This window comes from Saimiri boliviensis, chromosome 2 (assembly GCF_048565385.1).
Source record: "Saimiri boliviensis isolate mSaiBol1 chromosome 2, mSaiBol1.pri, whole genome shotgun sequence".
Classification (NCBI taxonomy): Eukaryota; Metazoa; Chordata; class Mammalia; order Primates; family Cebidae; genus Saimiri; species Saimiri boliviensis.
This window is the reverse complement of record NC_133450.1, coordinates 120,518,496-120,546,390: the sequence shown is the minus strand read 5'-3', so window position 1 is coordinate 120,546,390 and position 27,895 is coordinate 120,518,496. Positions and strand designations below refer to the sequence as shown.

Below are 27,895 nucleotides of genomic sequence, written 5' to 3'. Positions count from 1 at the left end.
CACAGAAATAGCCTCTTCCCAGGATCAGCAGAAATCCAGAGCTGTTCTACCAGAGAAGCATGTAAATGACATAGGTACTGCTTACCTTCCTTTGAAACTTCTCAGAAGCATTCAGAGTGAGAGAGAGAAACAAACGTGATGTAGCCATAGCCTAGCGACACAAAGGCAGCATGGCAGGCAGGCAGGCACATGGTCACAATCTGTGCCATGCAGTCTTTTCCCATCAAGGCACTTATGCCTTCTGCCCACTACCTTAAATGGGTCCTTTTTACACAGATCTCACCAACGAGAGATGGCTCTGAAATCCAGGACTTTAAAAGGGTAACCAGTTATGCAGAAATAGATCCTTCAGTTGAGAGACCATCTAGGTAGCTTCTCTGCCTCACCAGGCAACTCCACTTTGGCTATTTGCTCAGTGGCTGCCCAAACAGTGGGAGAGGGAGGCATGAGAGGGAGAGATGGCCCAACATAAAGCCACTGGTGTCTGTTTCCTATTCTTTCCCTGATTCCGATTCACAGGTCACTATGCTGAACTCAACAGTACATGATATGAGACAAAGCTATAATTTATTATAGTTAGAGGTGAGTAGGTAGCATGGAAAATGCAACCTACAGAAAATTCTAGGATTTTTATGGCATCAACATTTCCAACCTCTCACCTAAGTATCTCCTCATCATGCTAACCAGTGACAAAGTTTTTGATCACATACCCCTTTGGAGAAAATATTTGAACATAAACCCTGCCCTCCCCAAACATGCACAGAAAGAGAATCTAAAGCTTGAGATAAAAATTAATTAAGAAGATAATTCTAGCATTTTTCTTATGCAGTCCATTTTATTCAGAGCTACAGACCAGCAGCCCAAGGGCTGGTTTGAGGCTCTGCCCCTCTCCCATGTCCACCTGCAACCACAGTAATGAGCAATGCAGAGGAAAGGGAATCAGGTAGTGTGGAGGACAAGGCCTGGAGTAATTTCATTTCAATTCTATTTGCATTAACAGAATCACTCTGTCAAAGAGATGGCTTTTCATGTCACATAATGAGCTTAAAGAAGAGAAAAAGGATAAACGTGCTATCATGTTCCAAAAAAGTCGGTAACTAAATATAAATGCGGCTGTGCTTTTTCCCACAGCTACAGAGATATTTAAGTGTTCTCCAGGTTTTAATACTGTGTGGAATTACAATGCTCTTCACAATATTTTCAGATTTCTTGAAATCATTTGCACTAACCTGAGTGTCTGTATTTACAAATGTGTCAACAGCTTACATTAAAATTAGACATACCAAATAATTTTCACATCTTGTCAATCTAACAAAAACTGGTCCTAGTCACTCGTATTATTACAAGTTAACTGATGGCTCCTGATGGCTTATATTGTGGATGTGTCCTCCCAAACAGTCCTACATCTCAAACTGATCTACTGACCAGCTTATACTTCCTACTGTTAATCATGGGTCACACCTTCCTCCAACTCTTCTGTGTCCCTACCAACTCTGTAATCATAAGAATTAAGAGCCACTGATCCCCAAAAGCAAAAGGGCTCATGTTTTGAGAACCACTGCTTTCAGGGAACCATCAAGCCTCAAGGGCTAGAATGGCAGAAGTGGTTTTCCAACAGAGTTTTTGATTACTACCACTGGCACACACTGCTGAGGTTTAAAGAGATTAAGTAACTTGCTCAAAGTCATAGAGGTTCCAAGTCCCCAGTCAGGATTTAACAAAGGTGAAAGCACTTAATTCTGTGCTATACCATCTTCTTTTCTGAAGTTTGATGGTGGGGGATAAGATTTGTGTATAAAAATCATGTTACAAATGGAAACACCTATTAAAAGAAGTGAACATGGAGAGTGTTCAAATAGACTAGGAGGATAACGAGGTTATCATGCAATGACCTTATTGTAAAAGTAAACCACAACATTTTAGTAGGACTGTTGGCACACCTCCATAGTAAGAGGGAGGAGCACAAATAGGCAAAAGCCTGGAAGTGGAAAAACTACAGCACACATGGGGTCTCGCAGACCATTCTCTGGTTCGGGCTGGGGTGGATGAACAGGAGTGACAGGACATGCACAGGACGCAGGGGAGGGGCAGCCAGATTATGGAGGGTTTGGACTGGCTGGCTCAGTGGTGGACTTTGTTCCACAGCTAACAAGATACTGGAGTATATTTTTGAAAGGAGAGTGTCACACTCAAAGTTGTGCCTTAGAAAGGAAACCCTGACTGCAAAATGGTGGAAGAAATGGAAGGGTCAAGCCACAGAGGTAGAAAAAAATTAGTTTCTCACTGTTTCCACAACAACATTATGAGGGGTAAGTAGACCAGAAATCCTGGTGCCATCCTTCACTCCTTTCTTCTCATACCCCTCAGTTTGTCCAAAGCATCTTTTGGTGCCATCTCTAAAGTATACTCTGAATCCTACTAATCAGCACCTTGCACCTGTCAATCTAGTCCATTCTATTGCCACCAAGTCTCATCAGGATTTTGCTAACAACCAACCTTCCAACTGTGCTCCCTGCTCTGCCCTTCCTCCTTTCACAGTCTGAGCTAACATGGCAGCCAGAGACATCCTTTAAAAACTGTCAGTCACATGTTACTTGCTTGCTCAAAACTCCCCAATGGCTTCCTACCATACTTAGAATACAAATACAAAGTCCTCACCATGGCCTCTAAGGCTCTGCATCAGGAGTTGGTAATTTTTTTCTGTAAAAGGCCAGGTACAAATATTGTAGGCTTTGTGGGCCCAATATGCTACTGTCCTACTGTCCGCTGGTTTTTGTTGTTGTTGTTTTGTTTTTTAAGACGGAGTCATCTCACTCTGTTGCCTAGGCTGAGGTGCAGTGGTGCAATATCTGTTCACTGCAACATCCACCTCCCAGGTTCAAGTGATTCTTCTACCTCAGCCTCCTTCTTGAATAGCTAGGATTACAGGTGTGCACCACCACGCCCAGTTAATTTTTGTAGTTTTGGTAGAGATGTGGTTTCCCCATGTTGGCCCAGCTGTTTCAAACTGCTCACCTCAGGTGATCCACCCACCTTGGCCTCCCAAAGTGCTGGGATTACAGGAGTAAGCTACCACATACCCAGCCTTATTTTATTTTAAGAATTTGTCCTTTAAAAAACTTTAAAAAAAATTCTTCTAAAAATTTAAAAACCTCCCTTGTCTACCGGCATGTACATAAACAGGTCATAGTCTGGATTTGGCCTACTGGATGTAGTTTGCAAATCACTGCCCTGCACTACATGGTTCTCTCATACCTTTCTAACTTCACCTACCAGATGCATGCTCTCCGTCATACCCTCTGCTCCAATCATCCTAATCTTCCTCTATTTTTTAGACAAGCATGCTCCCATCACAAAGCCTTGGCACATGTGTTTCCCTCTGCCTGAAATGCTCTTCCAATATTCTCAGGGTTAATTTCCACCCTTTATTCAGTTATGTGCTCAAACATCTCATGAGAGAGGTCTCTGATCAGCTCTTTGAAAACAACAATCACCCTCACTTTGTCACATTTTTTGTTTTATTATCTCCTGTGGCATTCATCATTTTAAAAATAAATTTACTCGCTTCTCCGCTAGAATACAAGCTCCATGAGTGTGTTGTGTCCTCTGCTGTGCCCACATCAGTGCCCGGCACACAGGAAGTATGCATTAAATATTTCCTGAGTAAGTAATTGGGGGAGGGGGTGCTTTTGTTTTCATTTTACAGATGGAAAAAAAGAGGCATAGTGAATTTAAGGCACATTCCCATGATGAGCTTGTAATCAGCATGTTTGGATTTGAACTTGGGTTTAACTACAAATTCTACTCTTTTTATTGTTTGAGTAATTATGGAATAACATTCCAGGAAAGGTGTGATATGCTACATAGAAGATTATGTGGGTCTGTTCACGAAGGAGATCCATACCTCAAGACTGGGAGGCTTTATCAGAATGGCAGTCCTGTCCCTACCATGAGTGACCTTGACTATTGTCATTGGCAGAAGGAAAATATTTGGTTCCATCTCACAGGATGGGGATGGGTCAGGGAAATGCTGCTGAAAGGCCCTGATGCCATGTCCAGAGGAAAAATGTTCCACTAGCTCATTAACTCAATCATCTTGCATAATTTCTGTTAGTGACATTTCTTCTAGTAGTTCCCAGAGGACACTGCTTCCCAGTCAGATAAACCAGATACAGCAACTAAGGAGGGGAGGGGACTATGCTTCTAGCCAGCCACCCACAAATGTTTCAAGATTGTCAAAGCTCCAATTCAACTTCCTTTAATATCTTGAACCCCAAGTTCCACTTCGGGAGTCCTAGGCAGTAAAAAATATTCCAAAGCCTGTAATCCCAGCACTTTGGGAGGCCGAGGCGGGTGGATCACGAGGTCGAGAGATCGAGACCATCCTGGTCAACATGGTGAAACCCCGTCTCTACTAAAAATACAAAAAAATTAGCTGGGCATGGTGGCACGTGCCTGTCATCCCAGCTACTCAGGAGGCTGAGGCAGGAGAATTGCCTGAGCCCAGGAGGCGGAGGTTGCGGTGAGCCGAGATCGCGCCATTGCACTCCAGCCTGGGTAACAAGAGCGAAACTCCGTCTCAAAAAAAAAAAAAAAAAAAAAAAAAAAATATTCCAAGGCCTCAGGAAGGCTCCTTGCTGTGCTTGTTTGGAAGGTCATAGTCCTAGGAGGTCTTGTAGGGGATAAAGTCATTTTCCAAACATGGATGTGTGTACTTTAATTTTCTCTTCCTTTCACACCTCACTTCAGTTCTACTCTTTTAGGCTATAGAAGGAAGTAGTTTTCTCAAAGGTCACAGAACAGCATTTCCTGAACAGGCTGGAGCCCTTTTACATTGCCTGGCAGGTTTGCATTTCTTTTGATGCAAGTGACAAATAAGTAGTGATGATGCCTTATAGGTGGAAAACAGTAATACCTAAACTAGAAATAAACAAAAGCAAGTAACCCATATATTCAGTTAGAAATCACAGTGAAAGATTCTACTCATGGTTTCCACAAAATATTAAATTTTTAGGAATCTGTTTAGGTGAATGCAATCTTTAAAATCAAACTACAGAAACTTATTTTATAAAAAAAGATTTGATTTGACAAAATGGAAAGGTGTACTTTGTTACAGGATGAGAAGATTAATATTTCTAACTGCTTATCACCCTAAATGTAACTTACAGATTTAATAAGGTTTTAATAATAATTGCAATAGGATATTTTGGAATTTAACAAACTGCTACAAAACTAATCTGGAAATACAAACAGTAAGGATTTTTTATTCTGAAGAAAATCACAGTTTAGTCAATGTTATGAAGCCAAGTTCATTAATTCACTCTGAAACGGGTTCAAAGAGAAAAAGTAGCACAATGTGGACAGTCCGTCTACAGGTCTGACTGTGAAAGTGTAGCATACGGCAAAGCAGATTTCCATCCAACAGGAGAAAGGCAGGGTTATTAAGCACATGTCTCTGTGAGATGTGGATGGCATATCAGAAAAGCTTTCAGTAAGATCCGCAGGAAACATAAAAAGATAAGTTAGGGATGGATAACATAATTAAATATTTCATTTTAAAATTAAATTCTAAAACAACTGGCATGCAACAGAAGGGGCTACATTCTTTATGGACCTAATACTCATCCATGCTTTGATGTATCAGATATACTCAAAGGAAATAAAACACAGATACGATTGTACCAAAATTATTGAAATTCAGAACAATGGAAACATCAACATTTAACAGACTACAGACAGACTTTGTAACACCATGACAAAAGGGTTACTATTTCATTGAAATGTAGGGGAAAAAACCAAGCCTCAAAGAAGTCAGCTAAGAATATGAATAAACGATGCGTATTAGAAGAAAATTCAAACATATGGAAGAGATTCTATCTTTTCTAGTAATGAAAGTAGTGACACTCAAAGCAACTTTGATGTATCATTTGACATCTACAAAATTTGCAAAAGTGGGAAAAAATGCTGTTAGAATTGCAATCTAGCTGATGTAATTCCAGGCAAGGGGGTACTAAGTACAACCCTTTTGCAAAGCAATATGGCAATATATGAAAAGGGCCATAAAGAATTCCGTAACCCTTTTTGTTGTAATTCTACTTCTGGGAGCAATTCAAGACAAGCAAAGAAAAGTGTGCACCCAGCTGTGACAAGAGCAGTATAATGGGTGCAACAACAACAACAACAAACCTTGAGAGAACCTAAATATCCCAAAGAAAAATATTATCTATTAATGATGAGGCTTCTTCAGGATGTTCTATGCCCTAACAATTAAAGAAGGCAATTATAGAGGTTATGTAGAACCACAGAAAAATATTTATAATGTGAGAAAGCAGAATACAAAATGCCTTCAATGATTATATACAGGCAAGAACGATAGGAAACCTATGAAAATGAAATCACCATTTGGCTGGTTGCAGAACCATTGAATTTTTCCTTTTCTAAATTTTCTTTAACGCTATTATTGTATCATCATTTTGAGTAAAAGTATAACATGTTTGTGGCAGGGGCAACAACATGGTGCTTGTGTTTAATGAAATGGAGCATTATACAACTATTTTGTCTATTCCTTACACCTTGAGTTGCTCGTGGGTGCAACTACTTTGCCAGGATCCTCAGGAAAGAACTTTACCTGCCTGAAAGGCCGATGGGAACACCTATCTAGCATCATTGCTTTTAAGGCACTGACTCCAGAGTCTTGTTACACCTTTGGTGTTACATGGAAATGCTAGAGAGACAGCCTTTATTGAAGATACCTGAGCACCTCATAGCTCTCTCAGGCTCAGCTTCAGACTCCATAGGAAACATCTGCTGCAGGGATTCATTGCAGTTTCAGTCCCAAACCCACTGGCTCCTCTGACTGCCCCTTGTAGACTCTTTACTTTAGATCCCATTCTCATTTCTGGGGATTTAGTTCATTCCCTATTTCTCAAGGCTGCCTCACTCAGCTGTGAGATTCTAGGTCTGCTACAGGTTAGGGAATTACTCCCTCTGGTCAAACTCCAAAGATCCTACTCAAGCAAACTGCTTTTCCAGGAGGGCTAGACAGAGAGGGCTGGAGAATACCTCTCCAGCTCAAATTACACCAAAGGAACTGATGGGGAATTTTCCAAACAGGCCTTGAATTGTAAACATCTGATAACAGGGACAATTTTTTTCTCTCTAATGACATTAATAGTTAATAAAGGATATTGTGGTAGTACACCGGGAATTACAAAGTAGAGCCCACGGGTGGGAGGGGCTCGTGCATCAGAGCCAGGGAACGAGACAACAGGAGCTCACTAAGTACACGCAGGCAACCTAACTCTTTGAAACTGGTGTAAAACCCCAGAGAGCCCAGTGTGGGACACTTAACTTGTTTCTTCACCACCTTTTTGGATCAGGTACTTCACTCCTCAACTGGCTAATTGCCCAACCCTCCTTCGCCTGAGATGAATAGAGATTCTACCTACTGCCTGTGGCTCTCAATCTTGGAGTATGAAACACTGCACAGTGTAAGCTATCTTTCTTTTACACCTTAATTTTCAATTCAAATTGGGGTGATAAATATGAATTGAAAGCCAATAGTCAGAGGTGCCTGAGCCGTCAACCTCGGGAAACTTTGTGAAGACCTTTTCCCCTAAGAAATCTTCCAAGTAGGCCTGGACTAACTGAGCCAGGGCAGCGAGGTCCTTCACAGAAACCCTCTCGAAAGGGGAGACACGCCCCTGGCATCCTTCATGGGCATTTTGGGCTATCAGTGAAAACTGAACCTGTGACATCGAATCTTAATGAAGTTCAGAAAACAGGAGGAAGGTGCAGCATCAGACAGCACTACTTCCCCCACATTCAGTGATCATGGCAGTCTTACTTGGTCAGCCAGCAGTTGCCTTACTAAAAAGACATGACCAAACGTCAAAGGCTACAATGCACACTACGACAGCCCTTACCCCGGAAAAGAAAGTTGGCTGCATCTGGTGGCAGAAGGACCTACGGCAGTCAGTCCATCTGCTACTGTGCTCTTGTAGAGTGCCCTTGACTCCGGGGAGCCTCACCTTCAACACCCACAGTACTGCCTTCTCCCCATCTCCTCATATCACAGGAGAAAAGAGAAGAATACTTCAAAAGCAGTGCACAGACAGGCACTCCTTTGATTTGTTAAATACATAAACTCTGCCACTAAGCAAGGACAATAGAGGCAAAATCAAACAATCCATCCCCCTCCACCCAACACCGAATGTCAAATTTACCATTCCCATGGTTTATAATTTACTGAATCCAGCCAACCTTCTCTCTTGGAAGTGCCTAGAATTATTTTTCCTGGATGAGAAGGCTGTGCAATCTCCTTTTTGTTCATGTCATTAGTTTCACAGCCACATGGAAGGATTTCAGAACAAAAGGACGAAGGGCCAGAGCCTAATTTGAGAAGCTATAAATTTCCAGCCATAGGCATCATTTGCAGCAACAACCTGTAAACCAATAAAGTAGTCTCTTCCAGGAAAATGCATGCTTGGATTCTGCTTTGCACCAGTTTGGCACATAGAATAGGTATAATCTGAGAGATGGCTCAGATGGGTTGGAGACTGCAAAGGAGGTGCTGTGGTGACCTAGAGTTGATTCTTTCCTGGGAGCAATTAAAGCTGTGGGAAGAGTCCCTGGATGGTACAGCCTTAAACTCCAAACGTACAGCCAAAGACAACTGAGGAAACTCCTGTCTTCTAAGACTTTAAAAATAAGAGCCTTTGCCCTATGAGAATCTACGTAGACTTCCGCAACAATTTTCCTGCCCTTTTATCCCAGTCCACAATGGTTGGGGAACAAATTAAATGATTGAATTTTCCACTAGTCCCGATACTTTTCAAACACTGCTTCTCAAACGACAGATGAGCATTTTCCATTGAGGGGGGAAAGGTGGTCACTGGGATGCCTCCAAATTGGGCAGGGTCATCCTGGTTACATCTGTGCTTTTCTTTGAACGCAGATGCCATGGAGTGAACAGAGAGCCAAAATGGCAGCCGTAACACATGTTTCTTATTATGGTGTCTTTTAAAACAACGAATCGCCAGATATTTGTCAAAGTATTAATGACATTTAGATTGATGACAAGTATGCTTTGGAAAGAGGTGAGGCAATTATTTTTTTTCTCTGAATTATTCCCCCCACCTTCACCTACAGCGTATAGATTAAGAATCTGATGTTGCCAAGTTCATTCTTTACATAAAAGCAGACAAATTTGTCAGCCAAATCTGTTTTCCAGTCACTGCTCCGGTTTCTATTTGAACCATCCATACTCCTCCTCCTCCTTTCAAGCTTCAGATAAAATGGTGAACCAGTGGCCACAAACGGTCAAGATTAAGAGCTCTTCCCAATTATTTCCATTCACCAAATGTAGCATAATGAATATTTCCAACAAGGAATGTAACATTCAAATGGTCCAATTACCTTGACATGAAAATTTGAGCACTGTTTCTAATCTACTATTTCTCTACAAAAAACTCACTGTTCATCCTGGGGATTTATAGATAACAAAATAGGAGTAAGTTTTTTTTATCATAAAACCCTGCTGACTACTACTGTGTATGACACCTTCACCCACACGAGCTATAAAGCAGAAGGTCAACTGGACTCTATTTTGTTATCTGATCCTCCTCCCCATTTCCTGCACTCCTTCCACTTACATGGGGTTTTTTTCCCCTTGGATATCTTGTATCAACCAACCTCTATTTTTTTTTTTAAATCTCTCTATCTTTGTTGTGCTCGTCTCAACTATGATTTTGCTAGATGGAGAACGATTCCTCCTAGTCTTTCTATATCCACATAATGAGCATGGGGCCAAGTGTATATTCCCAAGCAAAACAAACAGCCAACTTGCTTTTTTCCTGAATTACATGAAGTGGCCTTGGGTGGAGAGACTGAATCTCCAGGGTCCTGTGTACGTAGGCCTGGGAGTAGCCAGAACAGATGCTCCTAATACTTCGTACCTGCCCATGGACCAGGTGCTGTTCTGAGGGCAATCACATCATTCTTCTGAACCTCTCATGATTTCCTTCTAGAAAAGTGGCCCTCAATCCCAGCTATAGACCGGAATAACTAGAGATTTAAAAATGAATATAGAATTTAAAAAAACATAAAAGCTGGGTCATTTTCATAGGATTCTGATTTGGTGGGCCCACAGTGAGGTCTGAACTCCCAGTTAATTCAGATGCACAGTCAGGCTTGACCGTCACCCCTCTGGGACTCAGCCACACAGGACCCTTCATGCAAGTAATCAGTATGACCCATGCAGTTAGCAAGCACTTCTCTGTTCTTAGAATCACCGTTTTGGATCAGTGATTGACTTTCCTTTTAATATTTCTCCAAAACCCCAAAGAAGCAAAGAACAAACATGATTGCTTGTCCTTACTAGCTTTAGGACTAATATTTGACTCTCTTTCCTTCTCTTTCAGCTCTGCTTCTATATATATGATAGAAAGACACAAATCCCTACTACAAAATCTATGTGTGGTGAAGAATTTAGATAAGCTTCTTAGAAGAAGCATTTCAGGCCCACCATGATCAAGCCCAGATCCACCTGCCTTCACCACACCAACAGTCAACTAGACACTTCCTGAACTGCCTCCCATGCATTCTAGACCTCCCTGCCTGCCTGGGTGGACTCTGCAGGGCCTGGGAAGAGATTCAGTTAATTAATGGCAAAGAACAAAGCAGGCTGGGGAAAAGGGACTTGCACAATTTCTTCCCTTACTACTTGGTCACCTCCCTCTGGAATTAGTCACCTCTGATCTTATATACTCACTCTGGTTTCTGTGCTTTGCAGACCCCCAGCCCTTAAGGGTACACCTCAGCATTCGTTCTGCATTCTTACTATAGCATTCTACGTTTCTCTCTGTATCTGCAGGGCTAGTGCGTCTCAGAGTTGTTTTGAGTTGTCTAACGCTTGGACAGCACTATTCGCATGGCTGCTTTCCAAAGCCCACCTTTCAGAGGCTGGCTTATGTCCAAGCATTGCTTTCATCCACTAGCTCTTCTGTCAACTGGAAGAATAAAAGTTAAATAAAAAAGCTTTTCTGATCTATGAATGGAAGCTGGGACCTGGATAGAGTGAGCACCATCTGATCTATTTTCTCCCATTGTGTGTGGAGCAAATTTATCACTCTGACAATGGGAGGATAACCTATGGGGCTGACAGTAAAACCTGAGTTCCCTTGAGCTGCGAGACACTGTGGCAGGCTTTGCAGCAAAGAAAGAAGGCATATTAAAAGTAGCACCTGCAGAGCTCCTGTGAGAGGAGGAGGAGCGGCCAGCTCAGAAACACCAATTATGGTTCACAATTTGAAAAAAAAAACAAAAAAAACAAAAACAACTCCACAATATTAATAAAATTAGTATCAGTTATGTTGATGTTTACCTCCTCCAGTGAAGGAAAAAAATTAATTCAATCAGTTTGCAGCAAGTTTGGTGGTTACTATTAATGTAATGTAACGACTTGGTACTGAAAAGAATTTGCTCCTGATCTCTGCTCTTTCTACTGAGAGAGATCACTACTAACTGAGAATGATCTTCAGAAACCTGCAGAAGAAAGTATGTTACCTAAGAGAAAGAGTTTGTGATGGCCCACAGCAAGGGGAAGTGCCAGAGAAACAGATTTAAGTGACTGACTTGAGCCAAGGTAGGCTATATAAATCACTGGAAACCATACCATTGTCCAGTAATCAATATGCATCCACAGCTATTTATGCAGCTTGAGGAATCAAAGAAGATACGGAAACTCTAGAAAACTGTGCCTTGAAACCAGAAGATGGAAAGAACATAGTAGGTGTTCTATAAGTGCACTTATAGGTGTTCTATAAGTGCTGTGTTAATGAATGGAGAAAGGACAGCATAGTACTATAGCTATGGGCCACAGGAACTATGATAGCTCAAAGGGGGGGGGAGGGGAAGCTCTTATCGAGCTCAGAAATAACACCACATACTTAGAAACACCTGATCTTTGAGAAAGCTGACAAAAACAAGCAATGGGGAAAGGACTCCCTAGTCAATAAATTGGGGCTGGGATAACTTGCTAGTCATATACCAAAAACTGGAACTGGATCCCCCTTCCTCATACCATATATGAAAATCAACACAAGATGGATTAAAGACTCAAATGTAAAACCTAAAACTATAAAAACTCTGGAAGACAAACTGGGAAATACCTTTTTGGACAGGGGAACTAGCAAAGATTTCATAAAACATATGCTAAAAGCAATTGGGACAAAAGTAAAAATTGATAAATGGGATGTAATAAAACTTAAGAGCTTCTGCACAGCAAAAGAAACTATCAGTGGTGTAAACAGACAACGTGAAGAACAGGGAAAAACTTTTGCCAGCTATGCATCTAACAAAGGTCCAATATCCAGCATCTATAAGGAAATTAAACATACTTACAAGAAAAAAACAATTTCATTAAAAAGTGGGCAAAGGACAGGAACACTTTTCAAAAGACATATATGCAACCAACAAGCCTATGAAAAAAATTCTCAACATCACTGATCATTAGAGAAGCACAAATAAAAACCACGATAAGAGACCATCTCACACCAGTCAGAACATCTATTATTATTATTATAAAAATAAAAAAATATGCTGGTGAGGTTATGGAGAAAAGGGAATGCTTTACACTGTAGGTGGAAGTGTAAATTAGTTCAACCATTGTGGAAAGCAGTGTGGTGATTCCTCAAAGAGCTAAGAACAGAACTACCATTCAACCCAGCAATCCCATTACTGGGCATATACTCAAAGGAATATAAATTGTTCTACCATAAAGACATGCATGTATATGCTTATTGCAGTATTATTCACAATAGCAAACACATGGAATCAACCTAAATGCCCATCCATGGTAGACTGGATAAAGAAAATGTGGTACATATGCACCATGGAATATGACACAGCCATAAAAAAGAATGAGAAGGCATCCTCTGCAGAACATAGATGGAGCTGGAAGCCATCCTTCTCAGCAAACTAATGCAGGAACAGAAAACCAAATACCATATGTTATCACTTATAAGCAGGAGCTAAATGATGAGAACACATGAATACAAAAAGGAGAACAACAGACACTGGGGCCTACTTGAGGATTGAGGGTAGGAGGAGGGAGACGACCAGAAAAAAATAACTATTGGGCACTAGGCTTAGTACCTAGGTGATGAAATAATCTGTACAACAAATGCCTGTGATACAAGTTTACCTATGTAACACACCTGCATATTTATTCCTGAGCCTAAAAGTTATTTCAAAAAGTTATCATATTTAGATAAGGCAGGAAATAAAAGGGAGGCTAGAAGTATATTGGACTAACCATGGTGAACTTTAAATTCATGTTCCTCATAAAAATAATAAAGTCTCACTCTATTATTAAATAATGCTGTCATCAAGGTAATTTAACCTCTCTTCTAGTATCATACTAATATCTCCTCCAATCTCAGGCTAACTGGGCTTGGCCTGAGATGGGTCATAGTGGGGGTAATAAATATATATCCCTAAAGCCAGAGTTTGATCTATAATATTCTCTATGAAACAGAACCAGGGATATTAAAGAGTTGACAATTTCATGTCCTGAAGTAGAAAAATTAAGATGAGCCTTGACCACCTTGTTGCTGCAAGAAAGCAGAGGTGTGGTCCAAGACAGCAGCCATGATGCTGCAAAGGTTAACACACATTCCCTCAGACCAAGCAAGGAGGATCGCAGTGTCCAAGAGAAAATGACAACTGGGTCTGGGAACATGTTGGGTATTTTAAAAGAGATGTGAATCTAAGATGATACTAAAACAGGAATTGGTGACACGTTATGTGAAACGGTCATTGTTATGTACATTTACATTACATTACAGTGAATTTACAATGTAGTGTTACAGCAGTGATTTAGTTCAAATTATAATAGTTCTATGCTGAGGTTATTTTTCAATCATTGGGTTATAAGGACATAACTAGAAAGGTTATTTAAAAGGTAGAAGAGGCCAGGTACAGTGGCTCATGCCTGTAATCCCAGCACTTTGGGAGGCCAAGGTGGGCCGACCACGAGGTCAGTTTGAGACAAGCCTGGCCAACATGGTGTAACCCCATCTCTACTAAAAATACAAAAATTAGCCAGACATGGTGGTGTGTACCTGTAGCTACTTGGGAGGCTGAGGCAGGAGACTCGTTTGAACCCGAGAGGCAGAGACTGCAGTAAACCAAGATTGTGCCATTGCACACTAGCCTGGGCAATACAGTAAGACTTCGTCTCAGAAAAAAATTAAAAAATTAATCAATCAGTACATGGTAGAAGAATTCTGGGTAATGTGTTTGCCTCTTGCCACCAATTCTGTTAACATGGTAACCCAAGTTGTTCTTTATTCGTTCCTTATTTTTTTTTAAGCCAATTTGAAAAACTGCAGAAGCTCCATCTGGGAGAGAATGCTGTGCAGTCTCATGGGTTACAAACTGGATGGTCTGAGCCAGCAGGACATAGCTTCAGGGAGGTCTGGGAACATTAGGGATAGCATATTGTCTCACTTAGCATCCCCCTTTCTCTGAAGCCCACTCAGATTTGTAAGAAAAAAATTGGATTTGGCCTGAGACTGTTTTCCTAGATCAAGTGAGTGCATTTTAAGCAGATCTTATAGTCCGGGTGCAGTGGCTCATGCCTGTAATCACAGCACTTTGGGAGGCCAAGGCAGATGGATCACTTGAGATCAGGAGTTCGAGACCAGCCTGCCCAAAATGGTGGAACGCTCACCTCTACTGAAAATACAAAAATTAGCCAGGTGTGGTGGTGCGTGCCTGTAATCCCAGCTACTCGGGAGGCTGAGGCAGGAGAATCGCTTGAACCCAGGAGGCAGAGGTTACAGTGAGCAGAGATTGTGCCACTGCACTCCAGACTGGGCAACAGAGCGAGACTATATCTGAGGCGGGGAAAAAGTACATCTTATAGCTATGAGTCTTTTGGTTTAGATGAATATACACACATGTTAAAACAGGACCATTTTGGGGTGGGTATGTCTCCATTCCATGCTAGAACCTGAGGATAAATTAAAGTAGACTTTATTTAATAAACATGGGGAAAATTGGAATATAGAAACCTCTTGATTATTTTGGCATGTTTTTAAGATATAGCAACTAGGACATTACTCTTCAGAAAAAAAGATTGAAGCAACTGATTTTTAAACATAGTTTAATATAAAAAATCAAAATAATAAAGGCTTCTTTTTTGTTAGAATTTTATCTTAGTAACAAAGTACCATGTGGAAAAAAGAAGTGAAGTACAAAAGATAGACACCCTAGAAATTCCTTTTATACATGGGTAAATGTTTGGAAAGCCAAGTATAAATGTGAGGAAGTGCTAAGTGATATGTACACATGCACACACACACACACGACACAATACTAAGGTTTGTTAATAGCATTAAAACGAAGTTAATGTATTTAGAAAACAGTGCACATTAATGAATTTTTATAGACAGAAATGGCAAAAGAGACTGGCAATCTGAAGAATGTTTTATATTCCTGCAAGCAAAATACCTAAGGTAAGACAAGAAAGCAGTTTGAATTGGATCTGTTTGGACCAGGATTTTAGCCCAGTGAACTTACCATTCCTGGTTGCCCTGGGAACAGCTCATTTTAATAAAATCTCATAAGAAATTGCAAATGCAATAAATATTGTTAGCTGAAGCCTAAGCAGCTCCACTTGGGGAAGACATAGTAAGAAGTTCAGAAGGGATTTGTGCCATAGGAAAGACGGAAGTTATGAGAAGAGGAATTGGAATTCCATACGTAACAAGTTGAGACTGTTTTATTGAGAGAGTTTGGGAAAGCTGCAGACAGACCTATGGTTTCTCCCAGTGACTTTCAGTGAAATCTGCAGAGCTAATAAAGCATGGATTTGTGTATCCCTATTGCTTCACCTGTCTTGCACAGTCAAAGTGGTTGCCTGGGGACAGCACTTGCTCATTTTCCTGGTGACCTGGGTCAACTGCCTGAGGTCAGAGAATTAGTTGTGGCTTCTAGGTTTAGACAGCATCATTGAAGAGATGGCGTTTTACAAAATCAGCTCCATAGCTCTATTTCACGGACTAACGATGCCTCAGTAATGACAACTCTGTTATTTGTACCTATCGAAAACAAATTCTGGAGAGTTTCACTGATTTGGTCTTTATAAATTAGATGAATGTATTAAATTATCACAAGTATTCTGAAACTAGGTACGTTATGCATCAATTTAAAAAATTTTTAAAAATAACTGGAGATTTTTGTACCCTAGCAGCAATTCCGAAAATTCCTAAAACCAAGTCACAGCTTTAGAAATTAAACTATGAAGATATAAATTAAAAAAAAAAAAGCAGTGCATTCAACTTACCTTTCTAATAGCTCATTAAAGACATGAAAATGAGTATTTGAAGGAATGGTTCCATCATGAATTTCTACCTCTGGCTCCACCCAGAGAGCAGGATTCAGGGGAGTCAGCCAAGAGAGGGACCTTTAAAAGCAAACTTCCAAAGGCTGTTCCTTAGAAGAAGCCTCAGTGGTGAGGGCCTCCTTTATACTGGGTCAGCTGTCAATTCAGTCTTTTGGAATGGCACCGCAGTCCTCCTGCCTACCTCCCTCTACCTTTTCAAGGCAGATGAACAGCAGAGAAATGGGGTCTGGAGCATCAAGCCCCCAGCTGGACATCCTTAATAGGATGGCACCAGGTGATTCTTATCAGTGCTGGTGCCAATGCATGTTTCTTTCTTGAGAACAAAAACAAAATGAGGAGTAACTGGTACCTAAAAAACTCTAAAACTGAGTGCCTTTCCTGTTCCATCACAAAGGCAGTTATCTACGAAGAAAGAGGTGAATAACCATAACTAACAAGGGAATTAGCTATCCAGGTTTCGCTAAGAACATTTTTAAGGCTTTTTTTTGTTTGTTTTTAAACCAAAACATCTATCTGGTATTTGGGCAAAACTTCTTACTGTGTCGAATCCATTAACTGTAGGCAAGAATAGACCTTACAAGTGAACAAGTTCAAGAACCGGTACAATGTCAACAACAGGAATGAAACTGATAAATCAATATAGGAAGGGTACCTAAAACAAATTGTTCCCATTTTCCTTATGACTTATGAATCTTTCATCATGGGTAGACACTGAGCCTGGGATAGACGTTTAGGATCCACTCGTTTAGTTCAGAGTCCATTCTTTGCAGATGGGACAGCAAGGACCAGAGAGTGGCAGTACCAAGGCCAGAATGTCCACTCCCTGCCTAGTCCACCACTTTCCACCCTCACACCAGGGCAACATCATGCAACACAGAAACAAGGCTCAGCCCTTTCCCCACCTCCCACCTGACTACGAGCCAAATACGTGCTGTACCCACAGGAGGAAACTCTAGGTGGAGGCAGAAGCATTCTCCATTCAGCTTTCCTCTTATTTTCCAGGTAACCATTTTAGCCCTCTGCAGAACGGGAGCCATTTTTACACCGTGGTTTTACTAAGTATATTTGATTTTATTCCTACTTTCTCTCCACCGATTCCACTTCATCGTTTTAGCTCCTTCCACTCTAAAACCAGATAGTGGAAGTCATAGGACTGGAGTGCTGGTCACAAGGTTTTAACTCAAGGATGAAAATGCCAGCTGAGACTGGGGTTTTCTCTAGCACCAAGTTAACTTTCCTTTACCAGAATATCCAGAGTGGTGCTCTTATTAAACTTTTATGAAATGGAAATAAACTGCAGTTTGCTCCAGTTCATTCAATTTTCCCAACAAATATATAATTTAAAATGTGGTAGTTATTAAAAAGTGAATTACATGATCAAAGGAGGAGTCTAATAAATAAACTGAAGAGTTTCTATTCTCCTAGGATTTAAAAAATTCCAATGTGCTTTATTTTCAAAAGGTAAGCAGGTTTAAAAAGTTTCCCAAAACTTCAAATATTGCACAAATAAGAATTACAAAATGTTCCCAGAAATGCAGCTGAAATTCATTTTTACAACCCATCTCTACTCCTGCCCTCCATGAAACAGTTATTTGTCTAAAAACTCCCAGCAAAATCTCTCATCAAAACATCTCCCTGAATAATAAACTATTTACCTACAGATTGTGTCCTGGAGAAAGCTCAGACACTCTAATCCCACTTCATGCCTCGAAGAGACTTTAATGTAGATGCTTAAATTTTTTGCAATTAAAATATAAAAACAACCACCTGCAACAACAAATACCTTTAGTCCAGACACGGAGAAGCAGCTCAAGCTTTCTAGATGACAGATACCATTATGACAAGATTATTTCAATAGAGCATTCCAACATCCACAGCAAGGATGAACAGAATTCCAGTTTGTGTAACATTAGCAAAGCTAAATGTTAACACATTTGCGAAAACACCGCAGGATCAGACAAGCATACTGATCTTAAACATGAGTTGCGAACTTCATAATACTCCCATTTCGCCAAAGAAAAGACAGGTACACTAAAGCTGAAGCACTATATTCAATAAATAGGGGGATCTGAGAGAGTCGGGAGCTTTAAAAATTCATTCTGTGGGTTCTTTCACTTGAAAAGGCACTGCTCAGCATATGAAGAAATGTAAAAAGCTAGTTAACCTGAATGGTTATTCTTAATCGTTGAAGTTCACATTTAATTCTTCTGCTCGTTCACTTTGGAGATATTGCAGGAGAAAGAAAGTATCAAACTAGCTTTTTCCATTTTTATCATGAATTCTAGCCTTATGGAATAGCAGAGCTGGAGCTGCGTAATAGCACTGGAAGAGATCTGAAGCAACGAGAAGCTGAGATGAAGGCAAAGCAGCACACTTGTGTCATCTCACCAGATTGAAACCTACGGTCACAGGCCATCTAGGCCATATTCAGAGCAAAAAAGAAACTTTAAAAACAACTTGCAGTGATTTGAAGAAAAAAAAAATGAGTCCACAGGCAAGTCGTTCTACTTGCAGAGCAGTGGTAAAACAAACTGCCTGGCAACGAATTTCTAAGTGTGCAGCCACCTCTAATTTCACAACACTGAAGTGTGAGGTGCACTAGTGTTTGTGTGTGTGTGTGTGTGTGTGTGTGTGTGCTTAATTGCAGAGACACAAAGAATGGAAACTGCTCTGAACACTCACAAGTGGAAGGCCCAGTTCATGACAAATACAGCTTGAGTCATTGTCCATGCAAAGTACACGTATATTAAAGGAGTGAATAACATACCCATTCCGAGAGATCACTGAGCTAGCAAAATCAAAAACGAAAGAGTAAATGCATACTTTAGTGTGCGTAGGTTTTGCTGAAAGCTTTCAACTTTCTTATTTGAGGAGTCTACTGATGCTCACTACAGAGGAAAAAAAAATGAGAATAAAAAAGGTGGATTTCCTACCTAGTAAATATTTTATCTCGAGGTTTGCAATAGCATTAAATATAAAGTTTGTTTTTCCTGTTAGGTTCTAGTACAGTGCTGACGTCATCAACAAACTATAAGCAAGCCATGTGCTGTCACCTAAATCTGCTGTATCAATTTTTTATAACTACATTTACGTAAGAAAATCCACCCAAGAAAAAGGGTCAATACCTCCATCAGGCAATTTGGAGTTTCTTTCTCTTAGAATTGCAATCAATCAATCAGATTTGGTTGAGGTAAGATCTTCCAGATGGCCTATTTTAACTAAAAATCATGTCATCAAAAGGCCAGTCGAAAAATAATATGTGAGTTATTTGTATATATCTTCATAAATATCAGCTTATCATGGAAACATTAGGACATACATATGTTTAATGACAATTTGGTCTGTAAAAAAAGCACATTGAAACCTTAGTTTGGAGGCCTCTAAATTACAGTAATATTTATCAAAATAGTGCCTAGCTCTTTGAGGAAAGAAAACCTGTGAAATATACAGGATATGTCCCCTATAATTCCACAAGAAAATTTATAGGAGACTCTCATCTCAAAAACAATTAAAATTACATAGTCAACGCTTAGTGCTTTAGGGTTGCCGTCCTGGATGGACTTTGTAAAATTCTCCTTGTCCACAGCAAAGCCGAAAGAGAATAAACACATTCATTCTACTTAAACGGGAACCAAGGTCTCAAGAGCAATGGTTAATACGAAAAGCTGAACATTTCCACAGCTCATCAGTGATGAGCTACAGCCCAAAGGACACACCAGAGGAAGTGACGTGGCGACACTTTTTCATTTACATTGCAACTGTTACAGACCTGAGAACCATTACAGACTTTTGCATCTAAGTGATGTTGTCACTTAGAGGTGGTGAACCTAAAAGCCCAGGTAGTAACAGATTTGCTTGAAGTTAAATTTCCAGTTGGTAGCAGTGTTAGGACCAAATCTAAACCTCCAAACTCCCAGCTTTGTCACCGAAACAGGCTGCCTGCCCTGAGTACCTCTGTAAGGTGAACTCTAACACAGGACAGCTTTTAAAGAGGTTTTGACAAGCTTTTGCACATGACAGCAATTTTACCAAGCAGATTTGTTATTTTGTTGAATATAAAAAGATTATTTTTGCAGCAGGTGTGGATGGCCAGCCATAGATTAAAAAAGGAAAGAACAGCATCTGAAACCAGAATGTTATTTTTCTCCCTCTCCAGAGAAAAAGCAGTTAAGTCAAGCAAGTTAAAAATTTAATGGTGGGATACCCTGCTCTTACCAATTAGGTGCAGGGAGGCGGAGTGTCCCCAAGGGTTAGCAGCCTGAAAGGCATCAGCACTGGGCTGGGGAGGTCCTGAGCGAGGGCAACGAGGACATTCTTGGGACAGCTTCAGGCAGTGACTTTTTACCAACCAGTACAAAGGAAACTCAGGCTTTCAACAACTAGCATGGGTATTCTGGCTGTAGGGAGTTGATACATATGAGGCAAGACCTAGGACTTACATCACAATATGAGCATGAGTGACTTAGAACTTTCTCTCCAAAGGAAATCTTGGGAACTCTCCTAAAGCATAATCAATGGCTGTTAGATCTGACTCATTAAATTTTTTAAAAAATGTAATATTAAAACATGTAAATGGGGATGAGGTTTAGAGTTACGGATACAGTTCCTCCATCAGTCATGTTTCCTCGCCAAACACACACAAAAGAAATTCTATTTCTAATTTTTTTCCAGCAGTTATAAAGGGAAGATAAAAACCTCAGAGTGAGACATGAAATCTGGTTCATGGTGGTTCCCCCTTTCTTCTATGATATAAAAATGTTGGCAGGCACCCAGGGACCTAAGAAGAAGGAAGTAAGGATCCCAGTAGCCTTCTTCATTCTAGGTAAGTGTGCACAACATGTCTAAATCTTGGCACAGCCACAGGTCAGACTTTAAACAAGGGGCTTCTAGTAATTCCCTTCATTAGTGTTTGTTTTGATTTCTTTATCACCTAGCAGCGTCAGGGTAGATGCATCTTTACCTGATTCTTTTTTAATGCTGTTGCCACCTGTTACTAAATTTTCTGTGACTTTATGAGATGAATGAATGTCCTAAACTTGGCTGCAATGTAAATATCTCATGTATCTCATGACATGTACTATAAGGACTTTTACATGAATATAGCATAATGTATGTTTATGCTTCAGTGGCTGTTTACAGGGTCACATGATACAGCCCATAGCACTCACAGGAAGGTGACCGTCATGTCATCCTCAGGAAGCAGTAACTTCCTTGTGTGATATTCGCTACTGTAATGACAAGGATAAATCAAAGGAGCCAAAAGCTCCTTTCAGAGTTAGTGAGACTATCACAAAGTAATACAGGGAAATGAAGAACTTCTCAGTGAGGACATCTGTTATAAAGGTTCTTGCAGAAATAGTATCTTCCTCAGGTAACATCTCCCAAGTAAGGTTAAAAGGCTGCTTGTGTATTAGCATGCCAGATATTTTAGAATCCCAAGTCAAGCATAATCTCATGTGTTCTGGACATGCATCAAGTGTAACATTCATGTGGCAAACTGTACCATTCGTTCATTTTATATTTATATCTCATCTCTCTTTGTAGTTGCAGAGGCCTGACATTGATGAAGTCAACTTTTAGAGAAAACCGGAGCCCTTATCGGAAGGAGTGCAGTTGGTAATTATGTTAATCAAAGCCTTTCATTTCTAGAAGCATTATGCCAGTTCATGTCAGAACCCATTTGGAGTTAAGTTTAACATGCACTGAGTCCTGTAGCATAGGACTCTCCTTCCTTTGAGGCAGTGTGAATATTCCTCAAGGATCCGTGTAACAGGAGGATGTGGACCAGGGATGAAGAGAGGAACCAATACTTTTGTTTTCAAACTCACAGGCAGTTGCAGGCACTGATCTCATTTAATTCTCCTTTGAGGTAGATTGCATCTTGATGATGTGGAAAGTAAGGTACAGAAAGGAGAAATAATTTGCCCTCTTGGTCACCTGGTCCAACACATCAGCCTGACACTGAAGACTGAGCTTTTTTTTTTTTTTTTTTTTCCGCCCCCCATCACAAATGCTGTTTGCTGTCACTTTAAAGTCATTTCTACAGGATGATGGGGATTGAGGACTTAGAGGGAGATGCCGACATCTCTTTTGGCTCCACGTCCTGCTAAAGGTTGGTAGACACTACAGGTCTAATAAATCGAAAATGTGAAAATACTTTCATATTTGATTGCAGAAATTTTACTTCAAACTGTAGTCATAAAATTGGCCACAGTGCCAAGCAGCTATCCCTTGGTAATTTTCCCCAGAATAAAATTAGATAGGATTAGATCAGAGGTAAAGCGATCCAGAGAGGAGCTGAGATAGGGCAGACTCTGAGAGGCACCAAATGTTCTCTGCTTCAGGTCCTCCTCATCACTTCTTCTCTTCTCAATATAAAGCTGGCTCCCATGTGCTACTGGCTGCAGCTAAGGACATTACAATAATAAAGAAACCTCTTTACTGTTAAATTAGGGCACTTTTGTTTTCTTTGTTAGTAAGAGAAATTGCTGCAGAATTGTAAATCCTTGCAAAAAGACTTCTGTATACTCAAAACGTGAATAAACAGCTGAAGTCATTTTTTTAAATGTCCAGTTGCAACACACCCAGACCAATTTTTGACTAGAAGGAAAAATTATACTCTTCAAAGCCTTCCATTTGGTGGCAGTCGTGATCATTAGCGAAAATAATATCTACTTAAGAACAGAAAATGGCTATTTCCAAACAGAACGGAGTGGCAGCAAAGGCTTCATCCCACTCAAACATCCCCAGGCTCTCCAGAGAATCGTTCTGCTCTGTCATGTCAACTCACTTCCTTCTTTTTCCTTTTTCTTCCCTGCTGAATATTATCTTCTGAAATCAAATTAACTACCAATAGTAAATGTGCACAGTAATTACTTCAGAAAAGTGGAATAATCAGACTCAAGAGATGATATAAAACTTGTGTATTTCATATGAAAGACTGAGAGCCCAGATGGGATTGTAAGCGAGTTCCAGGAGGGTTCTAGTACTTGAAGCTGCTGTTCAGGTAACTATTTTTGTGGAGCCATCAATGCACAGTAAAATAACATGACCTGAAAAGAGTGCCTTTCCAACTGTATTCCATCTCTCTTCTCAAGTCCCTTTTCTCTCAGATCTCCAGTACTACTTCTTATAGTAATAGTGACACATGTGTCAAGATGGAAAATAACTATTAGGTCTCTCTTATCTTTGGCAAAAATAGAATAAAAAGGCAATGTGGAAAATTTCAGAGTCTGACTCAACATGATGATGATAATGATTCTATAGATATTATCAAAAATGTCATGGATCATTTATTTTGAACATGGGTTTTTAAAGAAGGGTAGATTATTCCAGTAAGATTTAATATATTGGTTTCTAAATGCTGTAAATTATAGGTGGCTCCTGAAATATATAATCATACTAAACAAACTTCTGCTATAGCATACCTGGTAATCAGTATAGGTCTTTATATTCTAAAATGGAGAGTTCCATTTTATTGAAGTTGTTCCTTTCATTCTACTTGGAACATGAATGTTTACTTATTTCTCTTAAGACAAACCGAGTTAAGACTATTAAGTTCTTTTCAACAAGGAAGAACTAGAACTTGTGAATTTACTTTCTCTTCCATAGGACTCTCTGAACCACTAAAGATAAATGATAAAGAAAAAGAAGTCCTTTGAAATATACTTTTAAAACAGAGTAAGAGAATAGCCAAGAAATAATTCTCCAGTGAACACAGTATCTATTTGTTTTCTTAATTTCTATCCTGGGACTGTAAGTAGGCTGGATCTAGCAGATGTTGTTTGACACTGAAAGCGGTGATATTTAAAATCAACTAGGTCTCCCTCATCGAAGATTTCTGTTTATGATGCATCATGGAAAAGGAAGAGTGATCAATTAAAAAAGAGTTTCCCTAAACTGGAAGTGTTTGAGGGTATGTGGAGGATATAAGATGCTGAGGTCAATGCAAGAGAGGGAGAAGTGAACCCAGACTGAGGCAAACATTAAATGAACAAAAATCTCACCTGTGTTAACGATCTAAGGCACGAAGCAAAGCTATTCTCAGTTGTCTTACTAAAGCATACTTATAAACCAAAAGAATGAAAAAACACAAATATTTGGTATTAAGGGTCTTAGAGATCTAAGTCACAGAACACCGTGGTCTCAAGAGATTAGATGTACCCAAGATCACATTAAGGGCTGGAGGATGGCTCAAATGGAAACATCTATTCCTGTGATTCTACAGTCACTGTCTCTTCTACTATAAATGAGACATGTCCATATTACATAGGACTCCAAGTATGAACAAACTGTGCTACTAGGTAAATGCAAACAGTTTCTACCCAAAGACAGTGTACTCTCCAGTATAGAAGAAAAAAAGGCTTGCGACGACAGTACAGAGTGGTAAGAGCTACGATAGAAAAAGTACCTAACGTGATTTCAGCAACAGGTTTGTGGGGTCAGCAGAGGCTTCGCAACTGATCTAATAACTAAACTGGTTTCTTGAAGGATACACAGGGATGACTTAAGGGAGGTGAGAGAGGAGGAGGAATGCTGCTCCATGTTGAGGAAATAGCTAATACGCAGGATCAGATGCAAAAGAGAACTGGCATGTTTGAGGCAGAGAGAAGAATTCAGTGTGGCTGGGACACTGAGTACTTGGTGGGATGTGGTGAGAGATGGGCAGGAAAGGTGAACAGGGCTCACCAACTCCTAAAGGGCTCCAGGCCATGTTTTGGAATTTGGAATTTACCTCAAACTAACGGGAAGACCAAGGATTTTCAAACAGGCAGCTGTAATAATTGCATCTGCATTTTGGAAAGAACTGTTGAGTAGAAAAATGGGAGGAGGGGGTAAGTATAGAAGGAATCAAAGCAATTAATAGGCTGTTGCTGTAACAAAAAGGTAGAGGGTAGTCATCTAATGGAGTATGGGGAAGTGAGGATGGTGGAGAGAAGTGGTGGACTTTGAGATATTCAGGCAGTAAAATTAAAGTATTTGATGATAAATACATATAAATGAATGTAAGTCATTAGGAAAGATTAGAGTCAAAAATTATTCTGAAGTATCTGGCCAAAGTTTTGCCCAAAAGACGTGCCATGGGCTTGTATCTTAGTTAGACACTTAAGGATAATTTTACTGACAATGAAAACTCAAGACAATTTGTACTTGCTCATGATCAGTGAGACCATCAAGTTCTGGACACATGTCAAAGACTCTGAATTCTGCAGGAAATCATGTTCGGACTCCTGTAACTTGGTTGTGGTCCACCGGAGAAGTCATAACTCCCTAGTGAGGTTTTCCCAAGAAAAAAAGAAACTACCTTGTAGGCACCCTCAGTCTCAAGACCCTCTTAGCCTCTCCACATTCCCTGGTGAATTCTAGGGTAAGACAGGAGAGTAGGCTCAGCGTCCTGTGCCTTGCTCAGGCAGCATTAGTGGTGGTCTGTTTTCTGGTGGAAGCTGATTAACCCAAAGGAAGCAGAAGCAGCATTGCTGAATGACAACAACCAAACTCAGAGAGAGAGATCTGCTATCTCCATATGAATCACCTCAGGCATCCGAAAAATTTTCAGTTCAAAGTTGGATAAAATGTAGACTGTATTTTGGGGATGTGGCGCATCCCAATCCCAACCTGGGACACAATTCAGGTACTCACCCCTTCGCCGCCATTTTCACCTGTGTTGGCAAGCATTTCCTGCAGGGCTCTGACCGATAGGGACTGTTCCAGCACAAAACTGCAGACGCAGAGATCTGGAGGAATGTACTGTGGAAATAAAATCAGAATGAGGATACCTACTCATATCAGTCAGAGATCAGTCACACAACAACATCTCAAGGGCAAAGAGCCTATGAATCAAAATGACAGTTGGATGGATGAATAGGAAAGCAAAAAGGCAGTTTCCTCTTATTCAAGATGAGTTTTAAGCTGGTTTCTAAAGAATGATAAGAAAAGCCCCATATATCAAGGGAATAGTTTTCAACATGTCGGGATCAACTTGAGGGAAGGCTGGTGATACATAAGGAAGAACACAGACCATAGCCTTGCCAAAGAAGGGATAGGAAGGGCAGGCTGATCTACACCCATGTCTGGGTGAGAACAGAGAATGAAAGCCACTGGGATCTCATCCACAATAATCTGTAAGAGGGCAGTAGACAGACCATAATATGGCTCTAGACAACAGTGACCCTAATAGAGAATCCATTTATTTGTTAAGAAAACCTGGATATAGTATAAAAAGAGGCAATAGAGGGGGTTAAGAGCTATACAAATATAGCATAAACAAAGAAATACCCAGAACTTCAAGAATTGATGACCCCTACAATAATCATTCCAATTTATTAGAATGAGTTAACAGTAACGAGTTGACATCATGACTGACATTCATGCCTGTTCTGGAACCTTGCTTAACAGTTAAAGGCAGTCTTCTTTGCATACTGATTAACAGTAGCTAATATTTGTTGGGTACTTTATGCCAGGCACTGTACTAAGGGCTTTGTATATGTTAACTCATTTAATCTTCACAACCACCCTATAAGATAGGGACTATTAATATTCCAGTTTCTGGCCAAGGAAATGAAGGCACAGTGAGTTTACATCACCTGCCCAAGTGGCATATTTGGCTGAGTCAGCTTCAGATCCAGTCTGTCTCCAAAGTCCATGTGCTTAACCTTACACACTCTGTTCCTGCCACTAATAAAAATATTGAAGTTTTTCTTCACAGTGAGAACATTTTAGATCAGCAAATATTCAAGTATTTCATTTATGCAGTACTTGATACTGGAAAATATACAAAGAAATACAAAGCAAAATCATTGTCTTGCTGGAATTTACAATCCTGTTTCAATGACATACCATTTTGCTTGGGAATACACCTTGTGATCACCTGTGCACCAATCCTTTGTTTCCGGCATGATATTGGCAGAACATCAATACCATGAGAACAGCAGCAGTGAGTAATGAGGCCAGAAGTCACCGATAGCCAGGCCTAACACTTCAAAAACAGGTAAAGCTGTTTCCATGGAGCTCCAATTTAAAAGCTAAAGCAAGTCTGCTTCAAAGGCTCAGACAACCACTCTAACTTCAGCATTTATTTTTAAAATAAAAATAATGGAAATGGTCAACTTTAAGTTCCCGTTAGTTCCCGAGTGTTTGTTTATTCTTCCTCCTCTCCCAACTGCAACATTCTCAAAGATAAGATAATTGGCCTGCTGGACCTGCCGACAACTTTCATTTATTAAAGTTTTAAGCCAGGAATGGATAATCCTGTTCCAAAGGCTGCTGGCTATGGGTGACTTACATTTTCAAGTACTTTTCTACTAAGGATTTGAGTTAGTACTTTTCTACTTAAATACTTTTCTACTCAAGTTCTCTATGCTGAGAAATCCTAAAAACCTAGTCTTAGCATTCTGGCAATATAGGAACTTGCCCAATTCTTTTTGTTAAAACAATTAACCAAAAAGAGATTGTAACACAGGAGGATTACAACCTTCATTTTACGTT

At 40.1% G+C, this 27,895-nt stretch overlaps 1 protein-coding gene across 11 annotated transcripts in view; it reads right to left on the bottom strand.

Annotated features, from left to right (window-relative positions):
- The window catches only part of RYR3 (ryanodine receptor 3), a 564,246-nt gene that overhangs the window by 339,493 nt on the left and 196,858 nt on the right, over window positions 1-27,895 (bottom strand). For 10 of the 11 annotated variants that reach the window (XM_074394143.1, XM_074394150.1, XM_074394148.1 and 7 more), the window contains exon 3: window positions 26,051-26,158. In XM_074394143.1, coding sequence (XP_074250244.1) covers window positions 26,051-26,158 — 108 coding nt within the window. The other variant, XM_074394152.1, reaches the window with a different exon arrangement.